The sequence below is a fragment of the Hyaena hyaena genome, unplaced genomic scaffold, assembly GCF_003009895.1.
Source record: "Hyaena hyaena isolate Hyena2069 unplaced genomic scaffold, ASM300989v1 scaffold_399, whole genome shotgun sequence".
Taxonomy (NCBI): Eukaryota; Metazoa; Chordata; class Mammalia; order Carnivora; family Hyaenidae; genus Hyaena; species Hyaena hyaena.
Window position 1 is genome coordinate 905117 of NW_024081033.1, and position 27104 is coordinate 932220.

A 27104-nucleotide genomic window follows, 5' to 3' on the forward strand; every position below is an offset into this window, starting at 1 on the left:
AAACCCTGCTTTGGACACCACCCACCCCAGCAACCCTGCACAAATGGCTCTTTCTTTCGGGGGGGAGATTGGGAAGCATTTTTCACTGTTCGTGCTCAACAATTATCGCAGGAGGGGCCACGTTCTATGTGAGCACAGCGCAGGTTCAGGAAAAGGGCTGTGTTGGAGGTTAGGTTCAGGGACACTGCAACTGACTGAAAACAAAGGTACATTAAGAAAAAAAATGTACTTCATAACAAATATTTTGAGTAGATACAGCTTACTTAATAAAACTAGATTTTGAGGGGTGTCTGGGTGGCCCAGTCAGTTTAGCGTCCAACTCTTGATTTCGCCTCAGATCATGATCCAGGTCCGTGGGATTGAGCCCCATGTTGGATCCTGCTTGGGATTCTCTCTCTCTCTCTCTCTGCCCCTTCTCCATGCACATGAGCGCTCTCAGATTCTCTCTCTCTCTCTTTCTCTCTCTCTCTCAAAATAAATAAGTAGACATTAAAAAAGAGAAGAAGAAATAAATAAAATTAGATTTTGAGGCTGGGCCTTAAGGACACACTGCAGGAGAAAAGCTCCGTGTCCTGTTCCCATGCCTCTCATATCACTGCACGCGTTCACACGGGGGAAAGTCATCCCGGAACCCCCCGGCTCCTCCCTCACCTCCCCCCACCCACAATGTAAGGGATTAGAGAGAAAGCAAGCCTGGTGAGCAGGAAGAAAAGAAGACAAGGAACAGGGCAGTCATATTCTTCTTCCTTTTTATTCTACATCAGTCCCCTCGAAAAGCACTTACATATGGGAATGCTTTCGTAAATGCTGGCTCAGCTCTATTTCAAAATAGGAAACTTGATGTCATGGAAAAAAACAAGACACCTAGTTCAATAATATTTTATTGTCCGTAGCATCCAAGAAATTCAATATTGAACCTTGGGAGCAGGAAGAAAGTTGAACCTGTTTACAGTGAATGCCAGAGAAGAGACGGGTGAAGGAATTTCATGAAACCTTCGGTAAATGCACTCTTTTGCTAGCGCATTAATCCATGTATGTGCAGCCTAGATTACTGGACAGACCACCTTCACGAATCATGTCAATGGATGTTACTGCCTAGCTAGCAGCTAAACCCTCAGTCTGGAAGCATGCATGTCGCGGCAGCAAGAGCAGTCAATTGCTTTAGTTCTTTTTTTTTTAAATATTTTATTTATTTTTGAGAGAGAGATAGAGACAGCATGAGCAGGGGAGGATCAGAGAGAGAGGGAGGCACAGAATCTGAAACAGGCTCCAGGCTCTGAGCTAGCTGTCAGCACAGAGCCCCATGCAGGGCTCGAACCCACGAACCGTGAGATCATGACCTGAGCTGAAGCCGGACGCTCAACCGACTGAGCCACCCAGGCGCCCCTCGATTGCTTTAGTTCTATTTCCCAAAGGCATTAGCTCCTTTCCCCTTCCCACTATCACGTCAGACAAGGAGACAAGTTCCTTACTCTCTCACTGGCTTCCTTACAAGTCCCCGCGTGCTTGAAGCCCTGGTTGTCAGACACCCAAAGCCTTGCCGACTCAGCCTTCACCACCAGTCACTGGTCTCCCATCAACCAAGTGACCGGCTGGGTGTTCTGCCTAAAATGAAAGTGGACTTTTAGTAAAATCCCACCTCCCCTCGAGGTGCTGCACTTCAGCTACTACAGTTCTGCAATCCCTTCTCCAGCGTTCCAAAATTTCAAAAGTTCTGAAAACAAAGTTTTTTTCATAAGCGGCTGGCCCACTCGTTTGGAGGCAAAACCTGATACTTTCAGGCTGTTCAGAGTCTGTCTAGCCAGTTTGTGTGAATATTGTGTGTTGTGGCAGAAACATTAAGGTGTTGATTTACAGGGTGCTGTCCCAGACTCTACCAGTGGAGTTCCATCGCATATAGTACGTGCAACATGTTAGCTTTCTAAAATCCCAAAAAGTCAGCATTGGAAGAAAACACTGGTACCACGGTTTAGCATAAGGAGCTGTAGACCGACGGTAGCCTGAACGTGTGCCCAAGTTTCGGTGAAACCGGGAAAGTTTTGGGGATCCCATGTACCACTTTCTTTAGTCTGGAACATTCTGTATCCCAGTGAAGGAAAGGTGAAGCTCTAAAACCCTCCAGATCCACCACCAGGGATTTTCTTTGTGGAAGACTATATTCCTGCCAATTACCTGAGGCATTCTGACAGATAATGAAAACATCTGTTTCCTCCAAAGTAACTCCTTTTCATTAAAAGCTTTGTGTTTTATGGGGAGGAGGTGGAGGGAGAACAAAAGAAAGAATTGGGAAAGAAGGGTCTGTTAGCATGAGGGCTACACGTGTCAAGTACCAGCTGCTTCCCGATCCAGCAATATTAACAATTTATTGTATTTATAAAGTGATTCTTTGGATGCAGAGTTTACAGGAAAGTCGGGTGGGACTTAACCTGGGTTTTGCCACTTACGGAGAACAGAACTTGCCAAAGAAAATGATGTTTCGCGTTTTGTTGTGCCTGACGATGTAAATAAAAGGGTGGTCGGCATTGAACTCATCCTTGTGCTGTAGGATTCGTGACCCTGGCACCTCTATGGAATCCCCGCCATCTTCAGTTATTTCTAAGTACGTTCTGTGAACAACATTGGAGAGGGCCACTCCCTTGGTCTCTGACATTCCAGAGAAATCAGATGTATCCTCATTAAAGACATTTTTCAGCCCTAGATTTTCCAGACTAGCTTTGGGATCAACAATCTTTTCCACCTTAAATTTTGGAATGGAGAGTTTGACTTTGGCGTTCGCCATGGTGCTGGGATTAGTCCACTGCAAGAGCGTCTCTGAGTTGAGTTGTTGTTCAACCTGAAGGACCATAAGGAGAGGAAATTATTTTTGTATCCCCAGATGGGAAAGATCCTGCTTGATTAACAATGGAAATTGCGAGTCCCATTGCGAGTCCTGTTCTGAAACAGTGCAGATGGGCTACCAGAAATGGAATCAGCCCTGCAGTTTGGGTGTGGGACTGGCTTCCCATATCAATGATGCCCCGGCCACCGGCAGTGCACTCCTCCCCTCCATGCCCCCACTGTGGTCCCCTTGCACCGAAATGTCTCAGGCTATTTCTTCCAAGCTCTAGAGTAGGAATGAATGCGTGGCTGATGACGTTGCATAAATAACAGTAAAACAAACATGAAATCAGGAGCGTTTTATACATCCTATTGCTTGAATGCGTGTTTTAATTTCTCTTCTAGGAAACCCAGAATATTCAGGTACTTGGCCTGGCATCAAAAGTAACTCCAATCAAATCTAACATTACTTTTTTCTTAAATGGGAATTTAAACTGTCTAGGGTCATTCGCTAAGACCGGGGGTGATGAATAAATCGATTTCAGTTGGTTATTTTAAGAGTGAGAGATATGGAATGACACGTGAAATGGTTCAGTCAGAAAATTCTTCACTGAGCAAATCTTCAGTTGCCCCTTGCCCTCCCAACTCCCCACTGGCTGGAGAAGAAACATGTGAACAGGGAAGAGTAGTACCTTGACAGTTATTATCATGAGACAGCCCCGAACTGAAGTTGTTCACGTGATGCCCGTCAAAATCAGTAACATGGCAGCATCACAGACTGGTCGCAAGTCTGTTTGCTTTGTTTTTAGTGGGACGGGGTACCACTGGATTCTCTTGTTCATCTATGATAATCATGTACTCAATGACTACTGTTTTCGTTTATGACGAATTATTAGAACCAAAAGCTTGCCAGAAGGAACTCGAATTTTGGGGCCAAAAGGTATATTCGTTTGCCCGTTTATTATCTGAGAATGAAGAGAGGGAAGAAAATTCATCCATAACTCAAAAAGACTCCTCAGAAGGAAAAATAAAAAGCTTTTTTTCCCCCTCCATTATATATGTGTTATGGGTCAAATTGTATTTCCTCCCACAAAAAAATAAATGTTTATGTTGAAGTCCTAACTCCCAGTGCCTTAGAACGTGACCTTATGGGGAAACAGAATCCCTATAGGTATCGTTACTTAAGATGAAGTCATTAGGATGGGCCCTAACCTAACATGACTGGTATCCTTATAAAAAAGAAAACTTTGGACACAGACACACACGCATACAGGGAGAAAGCTATGTGAAGACAGAGGCAGAGATTGAAGTGACGCATCTATAAGCCAAGGAACACCAAAGATTGCCGGCTAGTCTCAGAAGCTGGGGGACGGAGGGTAGGGAGGCAGGCATAGAACAGAGTCCCCCTCACAACCCTCAGCAGGAACTAACACCCGGAGCTCAGATTTCTAGCCTCTGGAACTGTGAGAGACTAAATTCTTGTGTAAGCCACTCAGCTTGTAGTACTTTATTATGGTGGCCCCAGGAGAAGAACACTATGGGTATTCTTGAATTTCTCTGAGACTCAAGAGATCAGTTTCTTCCATTCTGTACTTTAATTAGGAAAAAAAAAATTGGTGTGAGGGTCTTTCATGTAAGTATGGTAAAATGCAAGACAGTTGAATAACAGAGGAGACAGGGCATGGAGTGGAGTGAAAAAGAGAGAGTGCAGTGAATAAAAGAATAGTGAAGGCCAGGGGCACCTGGGCGGCTCAATCCATTGAGCGTCCGACTCTTGATTTTGGCTCAGGTCATGATCTCATGGTTTGATCATGGGTTTGAGCCCCTCATCAGGGCTTGGGATTCTCTGTCTCCCTCTCTCTGCCCCTCCCCTGCTCAAGCTCTAAATAAATAAATAAATAGACCTTAAAGAAAAAGAATAACAAAGGCCAGTGATGGATAAAGCATAATGAACATTAAAGCAGCAGGTAGGATGGAGACGGACTTAGACCCTCCCCTGAAAAGCCAGGGAGGAACTGAGGCATGACTGGAAATGAAGCAGGTGACTTCTGGGGTCCTCAAAGAGCCCATCCTTCTCCCTGGCCAAGGGCCGAGGCCCCAGTGGAGGGGAGCTGGGAAGGCAGGGCCAAGGCGGGGGTTGACGGGGGAGCAGGGGACCCAGGCTGGACGGGGCCGCAGAGCAGAGGGGGAGCTAAAGCATCCTTCCGAAGCAGAGGAACCTCTACTGTTATTTACACCTCGTGCCTCTAATAACGTCCACAAAGGAGGAAGCATAATAAAACCTCACATACGTCTATGCTTTAAAAGGGGTTTTCAAGGCCCGTAGAATGTACAACACAAAGTGAACCAGACAGCAGACTGCAGACTTTCTGAATAACGCCTGGTCAACCAGCTCATCAGTAGTAACAAATGTAACACACGGATGCAGAGGCACCTGAGCCTGGATGAAGAACACAGATTCCAACTCCCTGGGCTCAAATTCTGGTCCTACACGCCACGGATGAGTTATGTGACCATAGGCCGGTCACCTCCCCCGCTGTGCCTCACGTCCCTCACCCAACAAGAGCACAGTGGTAGCTTCTAATAGATAGACAGGCCTGTTGTGAGACGTCAAGGAGAGGGCGTCCATGGGGACCTTGCAGCGCGGGCTCATCACAAGTGCCAACTACGTGTTGGCTATTTTAATACTAAAGACAAAGGCCCAGAAAGGACCACGAAACCCTCAAAGATGACTGAGCAAGTGACGTGGATGGCAGAGCAGTGTCACCACCACACACAGTGCCATCTGCACGTCTCCTTGTCACACTAGGCAGCACTTTTGTGTTGCACACCCGCGTCCCTCCTCACCTTCTCCAGGCCCGTGGACTCATCCTCCACATCCTTGGGGAGCAGAATGAACATGCTGAGGTGTTTGTTTTGAAAGGGAAGCTCTATGATCTTGCAATTAATACCATCAACGTTGCCCATACAGAACGTGGCTTCCATATTCATCATCTGCACTGGTTTGGTGTCCGTCTGTAAGAGGTGAAGAAGTCTGGATCACTTGCTTTTCAATTTACACAAGCATAAACACACACACACACACACACACACACACACACACACACACACACGTTTGTTCCTGTTATAGTTTCAGACCATTACAGTGTAATCCATCTGCTGGGATCCCAACTGTACCGGACCCAAACCATCACAGACTGTCCCCTGAAGAGCTAATGACTTCCTCTGAAAAGTTTTTCATGTACCTTATAATTCCAATATTGTTCAGGACCTACACGTAACACGGTACTTACTTATACAAAATATTGAAAATAAGAGAGTAGGGCTGAAAACATAGGCAAACTTTGACTTCATCTTTCTAGATGCTCGTAATCACGAGCTCTTTAAACTCGTGAACTTTTGAAAGTAAAATCGAGTGCAACGCACATATCTACTTAGGCAGCTTTTCCTAACAGAATTTACTGTTGGATACATTGGTGTTTGTTTTATTATTTTCTATATGCTTAAAATACCGCATAATATTTTTAATGAGAATATTAAGTAACCAAATTCTCTCTTAAGTCACTTCTAGTTCAATGCATTCTACACTCCACCAAAAGAGTCTTAGTGCTCAGGCTTTTCTCTCCAGGCAGCATCCTGAACCCTTCCTATGCTCTGTCTCCATCAATATCTGACTGTGTCTCTGCTACTTAGATGACTGATTTTCTGAAGGAAAATTAGCTCATACTAAAGAGTAAGAGACTGACAGTAATTTACTGTAATTATTATTTCAATATATATCTCCCACGGGACATTTGCCTGTTAACTGGATCTCTTTTAGGGGATTTTAAACTTCATATCAGGCCAGGGGGATAATAGTTCAGTAAAACTTTTATCTGGGATCTTCAAACAGTAAACTGAATTTCCCCCAACACCTCTCTCAAGCAGAGCGAAACTGTACTTATTTTACTTTTTGTAATACTTCTATTTCAATACCTGTCACATGGTTAGAAATATTTACTTATATGACTGCCCACCCCCCACGCTAACTAGACTACAGTCGAAGCAGAAACTATTTCTTATTATCTTGATACATCCCAGCACATAGTAGTTGCTCACTAAATATCTGGTCGATAAACAATTAAAGACTTCCTTTCTGTGTACAACCAGAAATAGAATTAGGATAGAAAAACACTACTTTTGAAATTTACTGCTAATTATTCCATTTATTTCTCTTAAAGAAGCTCCAGATTTGTCTAAAACTCTCCATCAAGTTAGAGTGCTCGTCATATGAATTTGCATATAGTTGTGGCCACCAAATACAGGCGTCTATTTCATTTATCAGCAGTAATTCCGTTTTCTGAAATATAAATCGAGAGACATATCTTCTGAACACATGACCAAATACAGACTCTTCCAAAAAAAATGTGTGTGTGTCTGTGTTCACCTTGTCCGAACAGGCACTATATTAAACCTTTAATAATAATATAACTTCCTCAATTTGGTCCATCCTTAAAGAAGACACTGTGGGAAGAGAGGAAAGGTTTAGTAACAGCTGTGAAAAAGTTCAGAGGTTGGCAAAAGTAATGCAAAAGAAACAATGGAAAAATCTGCATTCAAAGGGAGGGCGATCCCCACACAGCTTTGAGCAGCGTTTTATTGCTTGGTTAGATGCGACACTGAAAGATCGGTGACATTTCAAATCCTTAGTAACTCTCTGTGCCAGCCCTCCCCAGAGAGGAGAGCCCACCAGCAGTGAAACAATCTAACCATTCTGGAAAAGAGTGGATTGCGGTTCTTTGTCTACGGCTCACCTCCCAGCCACTAGTCTCAGGAAAGACGTGCTACCTCCTATGCCTCAATTGTCCATAATTTTTCAGATCTATACTTGGGAGCCTTTGACATGCGGCCTTACATACCTTGTTGATTCTGAAAGGGCATTCTTTGGTTTCGGATTCAGGAAATTTCTTCATCCACTTTCCAATGAAGTAGGCAGCATTAACCACAAGGATTTTGGTCTGGTCACTGACACTGCTGTCAGACAAAATGTTCTCAAAGCGGCCTGCAAACAATGGTAGGAAACCACAGAGGGCACGGGGTTATTCTTCAAAACCACATCTGGTATCCACACACTCATCCGCTCCCCGGGGAATTAATCACGGCTGGAGATGCCCAAGCAAGTTTCGATCTCCCAGACCGCCGCATAAGGTTCTCTCCTTCCATCTTGCTACAAGAAGACTTACCAAAGAGATCTGGGGGCAGGGGTGGGGTGGGCAGAAAGCAGAGGAGAAGGTGGGGAGAAGAGAGGAAGAACAGGAAGAAAAACATGAGCTACCACTGTTGAACCCCTTGTGTTCGGCACTGTGCTAGATATTTCCTATGCACGGTATCATGTATTTTTCCCCATTCGACGGATGAGGAAGCTGAGACTTGGTGTTGAGTCACTTGCCCATGACGACACATGAGCAAGGAGGGATTCGGGATTCAAAGCTGAGTCTCTCGGACTCCAATGCCTGTGCTCTGGAATGAAAATGCACAAGTGTAATTTTAGCCTTTTCACGGTAAGGCCAAGATCATTACCCCCATTTTATACTTGAGGAAACTGGGACTCAGAGAGGCCGAGCAGCCACCCTGTTCATGAAGCTGGAAAGCAGATCTGTATAGGACCAAGCTGCACTCTTCACCAAACAGCTTGGCATGCCCTCTCCCCTCCCTCCCCTCCCCTCCACCCCCCTCCCCCATGCAAAGATTACATTGTTGCAGACACTTCTTTGTGTCAAGGTCAGCACTGTAATTACTGCAGAGATCAAGCTCCCCACAGCCACCACAGTTCAGGAGTGATAATGCCTTCCTAAAACGAAGTCCTCACATTGGAATAGTACTGACATGTTTTGAGAGGGAATTTCATTGACCTAACCCCTCGGATTGTCACATCTCCGCTCAGGACCCACTCCGTGGACCTGTGGCCGTGTGCGTGCAGGACCCCGTACTGGCTCGATGCGCCCCTGTCACCACCTTAAAACGCCTAATACCTTTTTTAATAAGGGGTCCTGCATTTTCAGTCCTGCCAATGTTACATGATGTGCTGAATCCGTAATCATGCCAAGGAAGGAACTTAAAGCCCAGAGAAGAAAGGGAGCTAGTAGGTGGTCATTTCAACTAAAACCTCATTTCCGATTCTAAACTCAGAGGACTTTACACTAAGCTACCTTCTGCCATAAAAACTTGAAATTTGTAAGGAAGTTTTAAAGGTCCTTGTAGCACAAAATACAATTATATGGCAATTCTAGAAGCAAAGCAATTACACAGCGATTTAAATGGAGCCTCATTTTGTTTATAAAATTTTAAATTGTGCTTAGTCTCGTGTTACTTACACCAGTTTTTTCTTTACATATGAAGTCAAAGAAGGCCATTTCAATGACATATATGTATGTATATTCATGCATTGGCATGCATAGCTATGGCTGCCATATATTATCTTCACTATCATACATTATTTGTTAGTCTGTGTTATCTAGCTTGATCCTCACAACATCCCTGTAAAACTTAATGAGGTAACATATGCCCCATTTTACAGTTCAGTAAAGTGAGGTTCCCTATCCAAGTAACTCAGTTAAAAGTGGCAGTGCCTGCGGCAAAGGAAACAATCCACAAAACTAATAGGCAACCAACAGAATGGGAAAAGATAGTTGCAAATGACATATCAGACAAAGGGTTAATATCCAAAATCTGTAAGGAACTCACCAAACTCCACACCCGAAAAACAAACAACCCAGTAAAGAAATGGGCAGAAGATACGAACAGACACTTCTCCAAAGAGGACATCCAGATGGCCAACAGACACATGAAACGATGCTCAGCATCCCTCCTCATCAGGGAAATACAAATCAAAACCACACTGAGATACCACCTCACGCCAGTCAGAGTGGCTAAAATGAGCAAATCAGAGAACTCTAGATGCTGGCGAGGATGTGGAGAAACGGGCACCCTCCTACCCTGTTGGTGGGAATGTAAACTGGTACAGCCCCTCTGGAAAACAGTGTGGAGGTTCCTCAAAAAATTAACAGTAGAACTCCCCTATGGCCCAGCAATAGCACTGCTGGGAATTTACCCAAGGGACACAGGAGTGCTGATGCATAGGGGCACATGTACCCCAGTGTTCATAGCAGCACTCTCCACAACAGCCAAAACATGGAAAGAACCTAAGTGTCCATCAACAGATGAATGGATCAAGAAGATGTGGTTTATCTATACCATGGAATACTACGTGGCAATGAGAAACCATGAAATCTGGCCTGTGTAGCAACATGGATGGACCTTGAGGGTGTGATGCTGAGCGAAATAAGTCAGGCAGAGAAGGACAAATATATGTTTGCACGTATAGGAGGATTAGGAGGAACTTGACGGAGGACCATGGGGGAGAAGAAGGGGAAAAATGGTGGGGGAAAGGGAGAGAGGCAAACCATGAGAGACTCTTAAATGCCGAGTAAAACTGAAGGCAGATGGGGTTCGGGGGGAGGGGAAGGAGGTGATGGGCATGGAGGAGGGACTTGTGGGGACGAGCACTGGGTGTTATATGGAAACCAACTTGACAATAAACTATTTGTTAAAAAAAAAAAAGAAGAAGAAGAAGAAGTGGCAGTGTCTGAATTTGAATCCAGGTCTTGAGCGGCCCAGGCTCCCTCCACATCCTCACTCTGCCGTCACAGCGTGGGCTGCGGTCATTCCCGAGTCGGTGCCTCGAAAGGACCCTCTGGCCACCCGCACAGGAAGCGCGTCTCCCGCCGCCCTTACCCGGAAGCGTGTCCCTCCCAGGACTGCAGCGGCGGCACCCGCAAGGTCCGTCTGCGCCGTCAGTCCTTCACACTCAGGTGCTTGTCCCAGCAAGTCCACCCTGTACAACACAAACACGCCCCCGGCAGGGAGGCAGGGCCCTGCCTGGGACTCACACTCAGCTCAGCTCCTTTCGAGCGAGGAGGAAGACTCACAGGGACTCACAGTGGACGGGGGTGGCGGGGAGGGTATGTTCTGGAAGGCAGCACTGAGCCAGGGGTTGGACCAGCCAGAAGCTGAGGAAGAGACCCTGAGGCCAGCAGAGGGCAGACGGCGACTGGGGGAGCTGGATCTGAGCACAAGGTTCTTACTCAGTTTGCTTTGATTTGTTCCTTCTGCACAAGTATTTGATTGCCTAGGAGCTTCTGTCCTTTCTTCCTTAAATCTGTAGAATTTTTGAGCTGAAGGTGGCCGCAGGGATTAAGTTAAAGCCCAAGCCCTTCACCTCCAGACTGAGAAACTGGCCGGTGACTTGCCTGAAGCCGAGCCACCGCCTGTTAGAGACAGGGCTGGGGCTCCAGCGGGGGCCCCCCCATCAGCACCCTGGGGAGTACAGCGAGGTGGACCGGCCCTGAAGGACTGGTGATTCCTGCCATCGTTAGATGATGTGGGGCACGCCCAGCAGTCCCGTGGTTGAAATGTCTGGAAGGGCAAGAATTTAGCCTGTCTCCTGAAAACACCCAAGGGAGCCTCCAGATGTTCAGTTTTATGCTTAGCAGAAAGAGTCAAGAGAAGACAGGGTCTAAGTAAGTAAAAGACACTTGCCGTCAGTGAGATCCTTGATGGACTGGTTGATCTGACCTTTCGTTTCCTCCAATTTCTCTTTGAAGTCAACGGTTTCCATTTCCTTTGCATAGGGTCTCTTCGTAGAGCTGACAAACTCCTGAAAAACATTCAGCTCATGAAATCACAAAACATCTAAAGTCCGTAGTCAAACCACTGCGTCCTCTCACAATGCCAACGAAATTAAGGTTTGTAAAATATCCAGGTGGGTGAGTACCCTTTCAAAATCTGTAAATACTGTAAATGGAAACTTCATGTGGAAATCAATGAATGTGCTTCTTATAAAGTGTTTCATTTCTCCAGTTCTAAGACAATTACCTATTATTAAGTGCCTCTCTCAATGTAGCAGCAGCTTTGGAGGAAAGAAAGAAACATTACGCCACAACAATTATAATATGAATTCTAACAGAAATAATTCAAATGTATATTTTATACTTATGTATCGATATATCTTAGAACAGAAGAAATGTACAGAAAAGAGAACTCTGTGAGCAGAAAACTCCTAGGCACTGAAATTCACAGACGCTAGAGATTTCTTGCCACTGAAAGTATGGTTCAAGGACCAAGAGCCCCGTATCATCTGGAATCTCACTAAAATGCAGATTCTTGGGGCATATGGGTAGCTCAGTCAATTAAACATCCAACTTTGGCTCAGGTCATGATCTCAAGGGTTTGAGCCCCGCATGGGGCTCTGTGCTGACAGCTAGGAGCCTGGAGCCTGCTTCAGATTCTGTGTCTCCCTCTCTCTCTGCCCCTCCTTCCTCTGGCGCTCTGTCTCTCTCTCTCAAAAATAAGTAAACATTTAAAATTTTTTGAAAAAAAGAAATGCAGACTCTCAGAACATGCATTTTAACAAGATCCCCCCTCCGCCCCCCATTATTCTTCCCACATTTAAGTTTGAAACCCAGCCCTGTAGAGAACGTGGTGGGGATTCTATTGCATATGCCTGGTAAAAATGCAAAACCCCAAGTCCCATCCCTATTGAGTGACCTGAGGTCAGGAATTTGCACTTTTCACAAACACACTAGTAGTTCTGAGGCAAGTGAGCGCCCCCACCCCCTTGTTTATTCTGTTACTGGTACATTGCAAGTGATATCCACTTGAACATTTTTTATACTTTAAAACTTTCTTTAAACAGTCTTTTAAAAAAGTTCTTTCAACTCCAAGTTTGGTTGAAATAATTCAAGATGTTGAATGGAAGTTCAACCAAATGAAACATATCTGATTAAACGTCCTAAGCACAGAGGACCCCCTGAATTTCTTCCGAGCAGACAGCCTCAGCCACTTTGTACCTGTGAGCTGTAGCCCAACCTTGGGACTGCGTGTTGCCATTGACTGAGAGAACGGGGCGTCCCAGAGATCAGAGCCTCACTGAATTAAGACACCTCCACAGTCCTCACCGCTGGCACAAAATGTATTCAGTATCCCCTTAAGGACCACCTAAGGAGCTTTCAAAAATGTTTCCATGCTCAGACCCCAGCTCACATCTCAGTATTTTTTTTTTTTTTAATTCTCTAGGTGAGTGTTGGGGAAAAAAAAAAAAAAAGGCTGTGTATATACGTCTTCAAGCAGTAAGAAAAAAGTTACAACATGGGCGTGTGGGTGGCTCCGTCGGTTAAGCATCCGATTTCAGCTCAGGTCATGATCCCAAGGTTCACAAGTTCAAGCCCTGTGTCAGGCTCTGTGCTGACAGCTCACAGCCTGGAGCCTGCCTCAGATTCTGTGTCTCTCTGTGTCTCCCTGTCTCTCTGCCCCTCTTTCATTCACGCTCTGTCTCTCTCTCTCTCTCCCTCAAAAATGAATAAACATTAAATTCTTTAAAAGAATAAAGTTACAACAATTATCTAGTGATGCATGTCCTCAAAAGATCTCAACCAGAAAAACAGCTACTTTAGATATTAGTAAAACTATGCTAAAATATTTAACTGGCAGTCTACCTTTTAGATTTGGAAAGCTTGTAATTTTGACCAGGCAATCACAAACTGAATCAAGTCTTTACTACTAAAGTAGAGAAGGAAGGTTTATGTAGTAGTCCAGGATGCTGGCTACATGTTTCAAATACAGACTTTAAAAATATTATGATCTACTCTGGGATCAAATTTAAGGATACTGCTGTATACTTTATACGATTCCTTCAAGAAATAGCTGAAATTAAATACCTAGAGCTACCTTGTATAGATACCCACACGACCAGCCAAGTAAAACAAACAAAACCAATTTGTGACTGACGAAAACCGTTAATTCATTTTTCTCATTGATTTGAGGAACATCAGGAGAATACTGTGTGCATAAACAAATGAAGTGGGGAACTTTAAAGAGAACTTAAAAAGTCCATCCAGGCCATTTGCTCTGCTTTTTAAAAACCCACCTCAAAATATCCACAAGCCCTAGCTGACTCAATGGCTTACCTACACCAGCACACAGGTATCAAAAAAAAAGGAAAATTCCATACATTTTTGGACCCCCTTACCTACCCCCTTAAGTAAGCCCCCCAACACTGTCTCTCCTTTGCTGTCCTGCCTACAGTGTATCAATCAACTTCTATCTCCTTTGTTCTGCCTCCATGAATTTTCACCTCCCTCCCAGGCCAGCCTCCGTCTGATGGGGTCACCCCACATTTGGTGCCCCCCATCTGATCAGGAGACCCCCACACTCCCCACTAGGACTGATTTATTTTAATAAGCCTGAAATCACATATGAGCATCTTAGAAGTGGATTTCACTGAAAACAACGTGGTGGGTGTAACCACGTGAAAAGTGCCACTCCTGGTAAAAAGCTGAAATGTGCAAATTGCTTTAACCCACTTACTGTAGAAGGATTCAGAGACTTGTCCACGTAGAGCCGTTTGATCAGTTTCAGGGAATAAAAGGAACTGAGTTTGTTTACATCCGATGTTACTGTTTGAAATCCAAAGGGGACATCTTTGATATTTTCAAAATGAAGGACCTGTGAAGAGAAAAACAACCCATTACCCACCAAGCATTGCCTCTTCCCACTCTAGTGGGTACAGGACCACTGTCAGCTGCCTCGTGGGCTCCGAACCTCCCTGCTCAACCGTCCTCCTAAAGCAAGGCTTCTCAACCTGAGTATCACTGACATCGGGGCTGGGTAACCTTGGGGGTAGGTGCAGGGTGCAGTCCTGGGTAACCTTGGGGGGTAGGTGTGGGGTGCAGTCCTGGGTAACCTTGGGGGGGGTGCAGTCCTGGGCAATCCTTGGGGAGCAGGTGTGGGGTGCAGTCCTGGGTAACCTTGGGGGGTAGGTGTGCGGGATGCAGTCCTGGGTAACCTTGGGGGGCAGGTGTGGGGTGCAGTCCTGGGTAACCTTGGGGGGTAGGTATGGGGTGCAGTCCTGGGTAACCTTGGGGGGCAGGTGTGGGGTGCAGTCCTGGGTAACCTTGGGGGGTAGGTGTGCAGGGTGCAGTCCTGGGTAACCTTGGGGGGTAGGTGTGGGGTGCAGTCCTGGGTATTGCAGGATGCTTAGCAGCATTTCTGGCCAACTAGGTGCCAGTAGCACCTCTTCCTCCATTTGTGACAACCAAAAATGTCTCCAGGCCTGGCCAATGTCCCTGGGTGACAGGGAGAGGACCGTCCCCAGCTGAGAAACACTGCCCTAACGATACTCTTCTCTTTACTCCACTGTGGGGGTAATTTTGCCCTTTCTTCAAAATGATGCGTCTCGAGCTCAGAGCAAGGGCTTTCTAAACATGGGAATGAGTGAGGCAGGGTACAATTTCTATCCAAAATATTTGTTATTTTTTAATATTTATTTATTTATTTTTGAGAGAAAGAGAGAGGCGGGGGGAGAAAGAGAATCCCAAGCAGGCTCTGCGCTGTCAGGGCAGAGTCCTACATGGGGCTCGAACCCACAAACTGCAAGATCATGACCTGAGCGGAAATCAGGAGTCAGACACTCAAGCGACTGAGCCACCCATGTGCCCCTTCCTCTCTAATTTAGACACAAGAAAAGAGAGATTAGTACCAAGAGAGACAATCATTAGTCAGATAACAGATTCAGGGATAGAGGGGTCTCTAGCCAGGGTCTCTCTGGCCCCAGCAGTCGCTCCAGCCATGAGCTGATGCATCACTGGTGGTAGGCGGCTGTCGCAAATGGTGGGCAGCCCCGGTGGGCTACAGCCAGCTAGCCTCGCCTTCGAATCCCAGCCCGTACCCACCAGGAACGCAATCTTGCCCAGCTCTGCAGAGCCTCCCTTTCCCCTCTGTAAAATGGACTGAGAATACCTACTTTTCTGAGCTGTTATGATCACTGCCGACATTATATAGAAAACATCTAAAACATCATATGGAGTTGAGACATTAACAACAAAATTATGAAGTGGGGTTTGTAAGCAAACGGCCAAGAATTCTTGAGACGTTTCTGGTGCAAACAGGTCATTTTAATAAGCACGGGGACAGGACCCGTGGGCAGAAATTGCTGCACTGGGGTTGTGAGGAGTGACTGATCGTATACTTTTAAATTTAGAGGGAGGGAGGAGAGAGATAAAGTAAGTTTGTAAGGAATTGTGAAGCAAGGCTCTCAGGACCTTGCGGGGCTAGCTGCCATTGAGATGAGGTTACTTTTAGTTTTCAATGGCACATACACATTAAGACACTAAGGCAGCCAGGAGTCTGTGAGGAAGGTCATGCTCTGCATGTTTCATGCCCACGTTCCATGGGCCACAAGCTGTAAGGAAATTTAATTTAAGCTACATGTCTCTTGCCTTTGTTTCCCTCATCAGTTAGTAGTTATTCTTATAGTTATATTCTAAGCCGCTTAAAACTATGAGGCTGAGGCACCTGGGAGGCTTAGTCGGTTAACGCTCTGACTTCAGCTAGGTCATGATCTCGCGGTCCGTGGGTTTGAGCCCCGCGTCGGGCTCTATGCTGACAGCTCAGAGCCTGGACCCTGCTTCCGATTCTGTGTCTCCCTCTCTCTCTGACCCTCCCCTGCTCACGCTGCCTCTCTCCCTCTCTCTTTTCTCTCTCTCTCTCTCTTTCTCAGAAATAAATTTAAAAAACATAAAAAAAAAACCCTACAATTCTATCTTCTAGAAGAGGCCCCTTCTATTTTGTTCCTAACTTTGCTTTCATTCCAACCAATAGCCCAACGGCTCTTGTGTTTCATGGCGCCCTAAGACATGATGTCAGCATAAGGTGATTCTCTCCTGACTCCTGAGTCATAATAACTGCTTTGATGCCACACCCCAGGTAATGTCACTAAATGGGCACACTGTGCCCAAGACTCTCAAAGCCTCAGCACTGCAGCGTCACACTGGCTGGTCCAAGGGAGCACGTAGCTCTCATGCCTAATGACAGGTAAAAAGATCAAAAAATTAAAGAACCCTGGTAACCATTGCCAGGGGACCAATTGCAGGTACTGAAAAGAGCTTTATTATTATTACTGAGAGCAGACCCACCACCGGGAAGGTCTCTTGACCATCCCTTCTCTCGTGGGAAATGAGGAAGGCGAAATGGGGTAGGAATTGAGGGGTGGGGTAGTCAAGGACAGAGAAGAGACAGCTCTTCTTCCCACAATTGAGGCTTCTTTTCCAAGCCCCACTCAATTTCAAGTGTAAATTCTTCATCCTGACCCAAATAATATTTTGTGGGTTACACTTTGCAGGGATTTATGGATATAAGAAGGCGTCCCTTTATTTCAAATGTTTGTGAGTTGATAGATGAACTAAAATAAAGGTGAGTGAGCATAGAAAATGTAGCAATATGGAAGATCACCTCATTTGAAGGTCTAAGAATTTTACAAAGCTAGGTAGTCAACCATAGCCAGAAAGAGACTCAAAAAAAAAAAAAAATACACCACACACATATACATATAACTATATACATATACGGGGGAGATGGGGGGACATCAATTTAGTTCATTCTTCTCAAATAGGATACTCAAGTCCCAAGGAGTATTCTGAAACCTAAGGAAGCACAACCCATCTTCTAATTTTTATCCTTGTTACTTGAAGGCAGAAAAAAAATTTTAAGTTATTTCTATTCCAACATAAGGGTAGATCTATTTATCTAATATGGATATATTATGGGTAGAATATATCAAAGAGTAGAATGCAGTTGAGTCTGCATCTTAAAATAAAGCATGATGCCATAAATATATCTCACCCATTAGACAGGGTATCTGCAGTGGCATGTTTAGCAAACACCATCTTGATTGATTCTTACAATGTAACAGGTAGACTCACCAAAGGCCACTTGTTAGTATAAATATTGTGATTGCCTAGCAAGCAGGTCCCCAGGTTGTCCATTACAACATAGTACTTGTAAGTGTGGGTTGCAGGACAGATTAATGAATTTTCACATTTAAGGATAGATTAAGGGGCGCCTGGGTGGCTCAGTCGGTTAAGTGTCCGACTTTGGCTCAGGTCACAATCTCGCGGTTTGTGAGTTCGAGTCCCGTGTTGGGCTGTGTGCTGACAGTTCAGAGCCTGGAAACTGCTTCCGGATCTGTGTCTCCGTGTCTCTTTGTACCTCCCCTGCTCGTGCTCTGTCTTTCTCCCTCTCAAAAATAAATAAACATTTTTTAAAAATTTAAGATAGATTAAGATGGTGAGGGAAATGGCATAATTCTCAATCCTGAGTAATTTTCTCCAAGAGCCCCCATTCATTTTCCCTGGGCGCTGTCTTTGTGTTCTGATCAGTCTGTTCCCATCCAAAGCAGAAACAAGGTAGGGAGCTTACCTGTCCAATTTCATTTGCTGTGTCACCTTTGGTGCCTACTTGAGCAAGTGACAGAGAGGTGGAGAGACAGATCGGGGAGAAGAGGACATTGCCCGCTGGCTCCTTTTCACACAGTTGTTTGAACAGGTCAACTGCAAAAGCTGAATTTGCCAGTTGTAGAGCGTCCATTGTGGGCCTGGAGCAAAGCACAAGGCTGAGGTTATTTCTAAAGTGTCTTTAAGGTGTTCTCCACTGCATTCTGCCAATGCAGCTGAATTCTAGTCAGAGTAATGGTCGTGGGTAGAAGAGAGGAAGGAACTTTGAGTAAATGCAATTTTAAAAGCTTATGGTGAAAAAACCTCTGGGAAAATGTCCTAAAGTCTGAGTAAGTACATGAGATCCTCTGTGTGTCCAGCTCTGCCCAGAGTCTCCAAATTCAGGCCTACTCAGCCCCAGAGGCCATTCTCAGGAGTCACACCTCTTCCTCAGCAAGTAGACAGAACATTTGACAGCACTGATCAAAATCAGTTGGTTTTAGGGGACCCTGGGTGGGTCAGTCGGTTGAGCATCAAACCTTGGTTCGGGTCATGATCTCACAGTTTGTGAGTTTGCGCTCCACATCGGGATCTCTGCTGTCAGTACAGAGCCTGCTTCAGATCCTCTGTCCCCATCGCTCTCTGCCCCTCCCCCACTGGCTTGCATACGTGCCCGCACTCAAGCTCGCTCGCTTGCTCGCTCTCTCTCTCTCTCTCTCTCCCTCTAAAATAAATTTAAAACTCAGTCGGTTTTATTTACCCATTTTTTTTCAATTAAGATTTAGGTTAAACCATACAAAATTGACATTTTTTTCAGATGAAAAGCAGTCAAATCATAGCAGTTTGTATGGTTCAATTTAATATTTAGTAAGTGTTGTGGGTTATGGGTTGAATTGTGTCCCCCAAAAAGATATGTTGAAGTCCCCCTCCTGGGTACCTGTGAATGTGATCTTATTTGGAAATAAGATCTTTGTAGATTTAACCAAGTTGAGGTCATTAGGGCGACCCTAATCCAATATGACCGAGATCCTTGTAAAAGCAGGAGAAAGGACTGGAGACAGACATGCACAAAGGGAAGATGGTGTGAAGACCAGGAAGAAGGCCACATGACAACAGAGGCAGGGAGTGAACGGACGCTTCTAGAAGCCAAGGAACACCAAAGATCACTGGCAACACCAGAAGCTAAGAGAAAAGCATGGAACAGACTCTCCCCCACGGCTTGCAGAGAGAGCAGGGCCCTGCCGATACCTTGATTTCAGGCCTCTCCAGCCTGGGAGAATACATTTCTAGTGTTTTAAGCCACGCAATTTGTGGTACTGTGTTGTAACCGCTCTAGGAGACTCATACAGTCAGTCATGCTTCGGGGGCACCCAGAACACAGCAGTAGTCAACAAATGCAGCTATTAATGTTTTTGTTGTGAGTACCACACCTACAGTGTGGAAGACACTACACAAAAGGTTATAAGGATCAACAGAGTCCCTCCTCCTCTGAGTCTGCAATCTCTGCAGGCAGATATGTAGACAAGTGGAATGTGCAGCTCCCGTGCCATGTGAGCAGTGTAACAAATAATATGGGCTAAATATTTCAAATATTTAATATTTCAAATATTCAATATTTCAAAATGATTTCAGCTAAAAATATGGGGCCTGGGGAAGTGGAGACAATGGTGAGCGGGCACGTAGTCCTATCTGAGGATTCTTATTCTCTAAATGATGTCCGGAGGCCCCTGGCAGTTCCGAAGACCCTTTCAGTGGGTCTGTGAGGTCAAAACCACTTTCAGGAGCAGCTGGCTGGCTCAGTCGGTGGAGCATGCGGCTCTTGATCTCGGGGGTCGTGAGGTCGAGCCCCTTATTGTGCACAGAGATTAAATAATTGTCTTAATTTCATCATAATTTTTAGATATTGTTTCTTTCCATTGTCAATCTGTCACAAATACGCAGCAGAGTTTTCTAAAGTCTGTGTGATGTGTCTTTTATCAAACCAAATGTTAAAGCGATTTGAAGAAATGAAGAAACAATGTCACTCTTCCGCCTCACCCCTTTTCCTTTAGAAAACAATTGTTTTTCATAAAAATAGGTTATTCGTGTTAATAGGTAATGGTTATATTACTGTTATTTTTAATAAATGAGTAAATAAATATTTCAAAATTTCTCCAGTTTTAATTTTGAATTCGGTAAGTACCGATAGATATAATTAGCATTTAAAAAGAAAAAGAACTCTTTGGGATCCTCGGTAATTTTTAAGAGCTTAAAGGCATCTCGAAATTGCAAAGTTTGAGAACTGCTATTCTAAGAAACGGTCTACCTATGGTCTACCTAGCTGTTCAATCCAGTCATTACTGATCAAGCCTGAAGGCACCTAACTGAAAGAGGCAGGGACAATCCTTTCTTGACCAGAGCTGAGCTGCATGGACTGTTCAGCCTCTGCCTAAGCCAGGACAGGATTTTCTAAGGGACCTAGAAGGATATTACTATCCCTGGCAGATAATGCACAGGCCAAGTCTTGAAGCATCTCCCAAAGCCATTGGGCACTGTGCGGCCACACACAGAGACACAAAGAGCAAACTTGACATTGGAATATTTCTGAGAGGACCTGCTCCCTGGCATCAAACTATCATGACTCAAGACAGAGGGCTTCCTTCCACCAGGACCTAAACAGGTGTTAGAGTCAATGCATGGATAGGATCTCACTTGTGTACCTTATGCCTGAACACAAGTTCAAAATTCAAAGATGGGAGAAGAAGACCAAGGAAGGGGCCCCTGCTCTTGAAATTGGTTTTCAGAATCTGCCTTTTATGGGACACGTGGCTTGGATGTAGGATGGATTCAAGAAGATTAAAATGTATCTTAGAGTCTGTAAAAGCAAATTCATTAGCAAAAAAAAAAAATGTTTTGTTGACCCATTCATGCTTGCTGGTCATCTCCAATGACTTCTTCGTCCTTTGTTTTATGTCCCCAATAAGAACAGTTAAGTGAACTTAGGTCCGTGTTCCAAAAACCTACTACAAGATAACCTTAAATCTTACATTTCTTTGGGGCCCCAGACCTTCTCCTCTCCCTGAAGTGGGATCTGCTCCAGATGACAGTGCCCTCCCAGGCAAAGTAGCTCAACATCAGGTGTATGGAGGGAAACGAGACAGAAATGGAAGCATGCAGGGTGTTTTGACCAGTACATCCACCAGGAGGAAATTTTTTAAAAACTCTACAAAAGGTGTGGAGAATTCACATAACAGACTCTCAGGACATGAAGTCTGGCTTTCTCCAGCAGCAAATTTAACAATGATGGTGCTGAGCTCATCAACAACTAAAATTCAACATGAGTCATTTCTCCATCAAAAAGAGATGCCTAAGTGAGCTATTTCTTCACCAAGAGAGAAGCCTAAAACCCAAGTTACTGCAAACTTCTCAAAGCTTTTACAACTTGAAGCCTAATCATGTTAATAATAATATGAAAACATATGAACTCTGCTTGAACAAACACCAGTAGTTCTTCCCAGCATGTATTTCCTACCCTCCAAGAAGAGAAATTAGAATAATTTTGCATAATCGATAACAAACTTTACTTTTAAAGTGTGATCTCCTCTGTGTATTTAAGGCCTTAGAGTAATCTGTTAAGGGAATTTTGACTGCAAACGTCTAGAAGTGGATGAAAGGGTAAGGAAATGTTCATTTTACCATATTGTTCAAATGAAACACTATTCATTCACCCTTTACAGCATTTGAAGATAAATTTAGTCTAAATGGTTCTATGCAAGTACAAGATGATGGTGGTTTTTAGTACAGTTGATTACACAATATAATTAACACCGTGTTGCAATTCAATGCTTAGATTTCCAGTCCCTGATGGAAAAATGTAAATCAGTACAGGTCTAACAGCGGAGGCTTTCCCAAAGGGGCAGACCCTCCCTTTCAAGAGTCTGTTCCTTTGCATGAAAGGCCTCAGTGTATGAGTCCAAATAGGTGTGCCTTCTTATCTGTGTGCTGACTAGCTCCTTCTCAGAAAATTTTCCCACGCCCTGGGGAAGGTCATACAGCCTTAATATCTGAGGTCCTAGAGAACGCAACATTGTTTGATGCTTGACGAAGGAGGCAGAAAATGTGTGTACGCGAAAATTGTTGTAGAGGCAAACAATCACCAAGCAAGAAATCCATCAGATAGTGCATGGTAAATCTGATCACCTGCTTGGTGATTAGTACCAGCAGACCTAAAAACGCTTAAGGCCGATCTGGTCTGCTGTAGTTCCAACGGATGACTTTGGCCACAGCCGATTGCCACCTCACTGTGCTGTAAGACAAAACATGCAAACAAATCCCAGCAATTTACCAGTACAAGCCCAGGAAAATGCATCAGGTCTTACATGGACCATTTTGCACAGCTAATGCTATAAAAAGTATGGGTTCAGGAGTAGAGGTTAGCAAGTCCTGAATGATAAAAGTACGTGTCTAATGACCTGTGTTCAGAGTGCTAAAATCACTGCAATTTTTTTGTTTTACTTTTCACTTGGTCACAGAGAGAACTTCTGTCATTTTCATGAAAACCTTCTGACAATTATAACAAAAAGGAGAATTTCCATTACAGCTCCAACGTAGGAAACATTACATCTTGTAGTCACTTAAATGTTTAAAAGGCACTTTTGCTTTAACCAGAGAAAAGTGAGATGGAAATTTAAGTCATAAATACAAATGCAACAAACAAAAAGTTGTAAGAATTTATTGCGAGTTCTCTGTTGTTTGTGTTATATCCTAAAATCACAAACCTTTAACGTGGGGCTAGATGTTGGAAAGGATCTAGTCTGGCTCCTCCTCTTCATGTCACAGTGAGGAAAGGGGAGTGGGCAGAGATGAAGTGACTGTCCCGGGCCACCCACACAGGGAGGTGAAAGTGGCAAAACCGGACTTTCATTTCCACCAGCTGCCAGCCGGTTACTTCCGACCACACCTCATCACCTACCTTCTCTGTAATTGTGCCTCTGCTGGTATGTGTTCTCTCGCAGGCCTACGGAGTTCCAAAAATTCTACAAGGGCTGAATTACCCCCTTTTGAGATACCAAGAGACTTTGCATATTTTTTTAAATCAACAAAAAACTTTGTTTTCCCATTTTCAAGGAAGTTCCTGTTCTCTTTCTGCTGTTTACATTGTAAGTCATTCATTTGATATTGCCCCCATTTAATAAGTATGAGCTGAGTACCTAATGTGTGTCAGGCACCGAGCTAGACACTAAGGAGCCACAGGTGAACACACACTTGGTTCCTGCCTCTGAGGAGCTGTCATGTGGCATGACACGTATGATGGTGCGGTCAGCATTTGGATGGGGCACAAATACTTTGGGAGAGACAGCTCACTCACAGGAAAATCTTAGTGAGGTCTCCTCAGAATCAGTCCATCCAACTAAGTCCCACCAAAGATGAGTCCTAAAGTCTAAGTTGGAGTTAGTCATGCAAAATGTGTGCCACAGAGAACGGACCCAATTCTGAGACCGCAGGTAAGTCCCAAATGAGAAGAGGCACATGTTCTAGGATGTAAGCAGGGTCACTGTGCTCACTTTTCTAGACCTATAGCTGGTCACTGGCCCCTGCATAACGATTCCTAAAGTTTCTTTTTTTAAAATTTTTTTAATGTTTATTCATTTTCGAGAGAGAGAAAGAGAGTGCGAGGATGAGCAGGGGAGGGGCAAAGAGCAATGGAGACAGAATCCAAAGCAGGCTCCAGGGCTCTGAGCTGTCAGCACAGAGACTGATGTAGGGCTTGAACCCACAAACCATGAGATCACAACCTGAGCCAAAGTCAGACACTTAACCGACTGAGCCACCCAGGCACCCCAAGATTCCTAAAGTTTTTAATGCATCTAAGCCAATGGGCTGTAAACTTTTCATCTGTAGATCATTCTGGATGAGATAAAGGCCTTATGGACAGGTCAGCCATATGCCCCATTTTGCCTGAGACAGTCCTGATTTATCTCTGTTGTCCTAACATTAGCAAGAGCACCCTTTTCCCTCTCAAACATGCTGTATTTGAACAAGATAAGTTCACTCTACCAACAGATCCATTCTTCTCTGCATAAGTACACATGCACACACGTGGCAATGTACATAGCTTTTCCAATCCTTAACAACTAATTTTTCACTGTGTCAGGTGATTTTGGAAATCATTTAGCCTAGCCTGCCTCAGTTTACAGATGAAGAAAAATGTGGTGAACAACAACAACAAAAAAAACTCTAAGTATTTGGGATAGCCAGTGCCTAGGCAATGTCTTGACAAACCTTGCCTGTAATAACTGCAGTGGAGAACGCCTAAAAACCCAATCTCTGCTGTCTGCATTCACGAGAAGAAAAAGTCAGAGCCGGATTAAGAAAATAGGAGATCTTGCAGTTTCTGCAGTGTGAAAGAATATCATGAGGATTAAATAAAGTCATGAAATGAGTAGATGTGTGTGAAAAGTGCTTTGTCAGCAGGAAGGGATAACGCAGCTTTAGTAATAAGGTCAATGGCTTCATTGCCAATGGCGGGGAGCCTCTGCCGTGCTCAGATACTCTGTTGAGAAGGCTGATCTTGACCGCTGAGCCTTCCCACTGCTGCCTAACAGTAAACTAGAGTCAGGCTTGCCGCACCAGAATGACCAAAATTGCATCGACGGCATACCTTCAAAGTCAAGCAGAGGGATCAAAGTGGCAGAATTGAAGGCATTAGGGAAGGAAAGAAATATACTGCTGAGTCATCTGAAGAATGCCTTTCTTCAGGCAGGCTTCCATCTCTCCACCCATCAAGGAACCCATCCAACTCTTGCAAATACTGGTGGGGACTGAGACTTGGGACACACCAGATTCTATTCAAAACCTCTTTGGTGACGTAGGGGTGAAAAGTTAAGGGTACCTGTGGAGTCGTGGAAAAGTCCACAAGCTGTGAGTTTGAAGGCCTGCATTCTATTTCATCTCCCTACTTAGAAGCCTTGTGACTTTGGACACCACTTCAGCTCTGAACCTCCACTCGTCATCCACAAGTAAAGGGCTGAGCCATAGTGTGGCTAAACCCCTCAGCTCTGCAGATCTCTGTGTAATCTGATTACAAGCCAGCCGAACAGCCCAGTTTGTTAAATTGATCTTTAGTATGATACACTTAAATAAAGCCGTAAAAACCATAGTGTCTATCAGGAACAAACCATGAACTGGCCCGTTTGAAAAGTTGCCCAAGAACTTACATTGGAGGGACGCCTGGGGCGGGGGGGGGTCTCAGTCAGTTAAGTGCCTGACTCTTGATTTCAGCTCAGGTCATGATCTCATGATCCATGGGTTCGAGCCCAATGTCAGGCTCTGTGCTGGGCATTGAGCCTACTTGGGATTCTCTCTTTCCTTCTCTCTCTGGCCCTCCTCTGCTTTCACAGGCACATGCTCTCTCTCTCAAAAATAAATATTTTTTTTTTAAAAAAAGGAAGAACACATACTTGAAATATGTAAACTGTTTCAACTGTCCTGAAACCCTGAAATAGGGAGAGAGAATACTCTCCGCCCAGAAGAACGTGGTTGCTAGTAAGTGAACAGTGACTGGACGCTTTAAAATGCCAAAAAGAACTAAACGCTCATTCAACCAGGTAGGTGAGCCAGACTCTCAAACGCCTTCGCAGTCTCTCCAGGTTTTTAGCACCTCACCCTTCCTGAAACTAGTGTTACAAAATTCATTCTGAATTCCCAGGCACGGCTGAAAATATCCTCAGAAATACTTTCTCCTCCGGAAATCACTGCTGCGCTGCCTCCCCACCACCACCTCCCAAACCTCCTAGCCACGTTCCATCTTCACATTCAGACTTCATCCCACTAAGCGATTTTGCTCCCTACCTGGCATTCCTGGTTCCCAACGCACCAAGAGCTCAAAGTGCTGCCCCTGTGGCAGCCCTACAGCCCACAGCCTAACCTTGACAATAACCATCATGGCGACTGGCCTCACCACCTTGAATCTGCGCGAATAATTATTTTGTTTCAAGAATCTCCCTGAAAAGGGAAACCGCTGGCCCTGCTCCCGCGCTTTGCTCACCTGAAGTCACAGTTATCCTGGAAAACGCACAGCAGGGGAAAGGAACACGAGAGCCTCCCAAAGACCTTGATGTAGGAGCAACCCTCCGTGGGGCAGAGGCAGGGCTGGCTCCCCGAGCGGGTACCACTCCCTCTGTGACCACTCCCAGCCTGCACTCCGGCTCTTACTCACGCCTCTTGGCAGCTGGTCTATGATTGAAAAGAAAATGATTCAGGCTGAAGTTGCTGTTGTCTGCACAGCCTCCAAAGGCCTCCGACATGCTGGGGCAGGAAGGGCTTTGGTGGATCCTGCCTCGGGCTAAATACGTACATACATTCATAAGGGCAGGCCTGGTAAGCCACGTGGGACCGGAAGGTGAAATATGATATGAAGTAAAGGAATAGGTGACAGTCGTAATGATTCATGTTCTCAAATAGGGTGGCGCCCGAAAAGCTCCCTAGCCTCCACCTTTCCATGTAAACGGGGGTAGCTCATTCTGCTAGATGCCAAAGAGGTGCTCCCTATTTAACAGAATGGCGATCACAAAAGAAGAAGGCATAGGAATTAAGCAAAGAATGCTTAGCAAAGTATGTAATACCAAATTGATAGAAAATGCTTGATGAAGTTCCCAATGATTAAGATTACGCAGCTTTGCTCTCTGTGGAGCCTACTCATTGCACATTCCAGATTTCCTGCCTTCCTGCGGCTCCTTCTTTCAGTGGGACCTACACCCATCCTATCAAATCTGTTCTCTGGAAAGTACCTGAGACTCAGCCATTTGTTTCTCCACTGTGCTCACCTAAGATTCCCTATGGTTCATTTACCCTTAGCATCTATTTATTGTACAGTCTTTTCTGACTACAAGAATCTTAATGATAAAGATATAGAGAACCTTAGTGATGAATCACCAAGCCCCATTCATTTTTGTAACACCAACTTGTTATGGACTTGATACACAGTATGCAGCCAATAAATGC

The 27104-nt window shown here is 44.8% G+C and overlaps 1 protein-coding gene across 1 annotated transcript; it reads right to left on the bottom strand.

Annotated features, from left to right (window-relative positions):
• Positions 1-2349: 2349 nt before the first annotated feature.
• On the bottom strand, positions 2350-27104 carry SERPINB5 (serpin family B member 5). The gene is made up of 7 exons (XM_039251891.1): positions 26149-27104; positions 18109-18283; positions 14221-14358; positions 11395-11512; positions 7716-7858; positions 5665-5832; positions 2350-2833 (listed from the first exon to the last, which is right to left on the bottom strand). Exons 2-7 carry the CDS (start codon positions 18274-18276, stop codon positions 2441-2443), a joined length of 1128 nt encoding a protein of 375 aa, XP_039107822.1. The 5' UTR covers positions 18277-18283; positions 26149-27104; the 3' UTR covers positions 2350-2440.

What these genes read in the sequence shown, in the direction of transcription:
- SERPINB5 (XM_039251891.1), bottom strand. Translation starts at nt 18,276, where the DNA reads ATGGACGCTCTACAACTGGCAAATTCAGCTTTTGCAGTTGACCTGTTC. An exon ending in GCCCTTTCAGAATCAACAAG is followed by an intron (nt 5,833 to 7,715) that starts GTATGTAAGGCC and finishes CACCTCTTACAG; the next exon opens with ACGGACACCAAACCAGTGCA. An exon ending in AGTCCACGGGCCTGGAGAAG is followed by an intron (nt 2,834 to 5,664) that starts GTGAGGAGGGAC and finishes ATGGTCCTTCAG; the next exon opens with GTTGAACAACAACTCAACTC.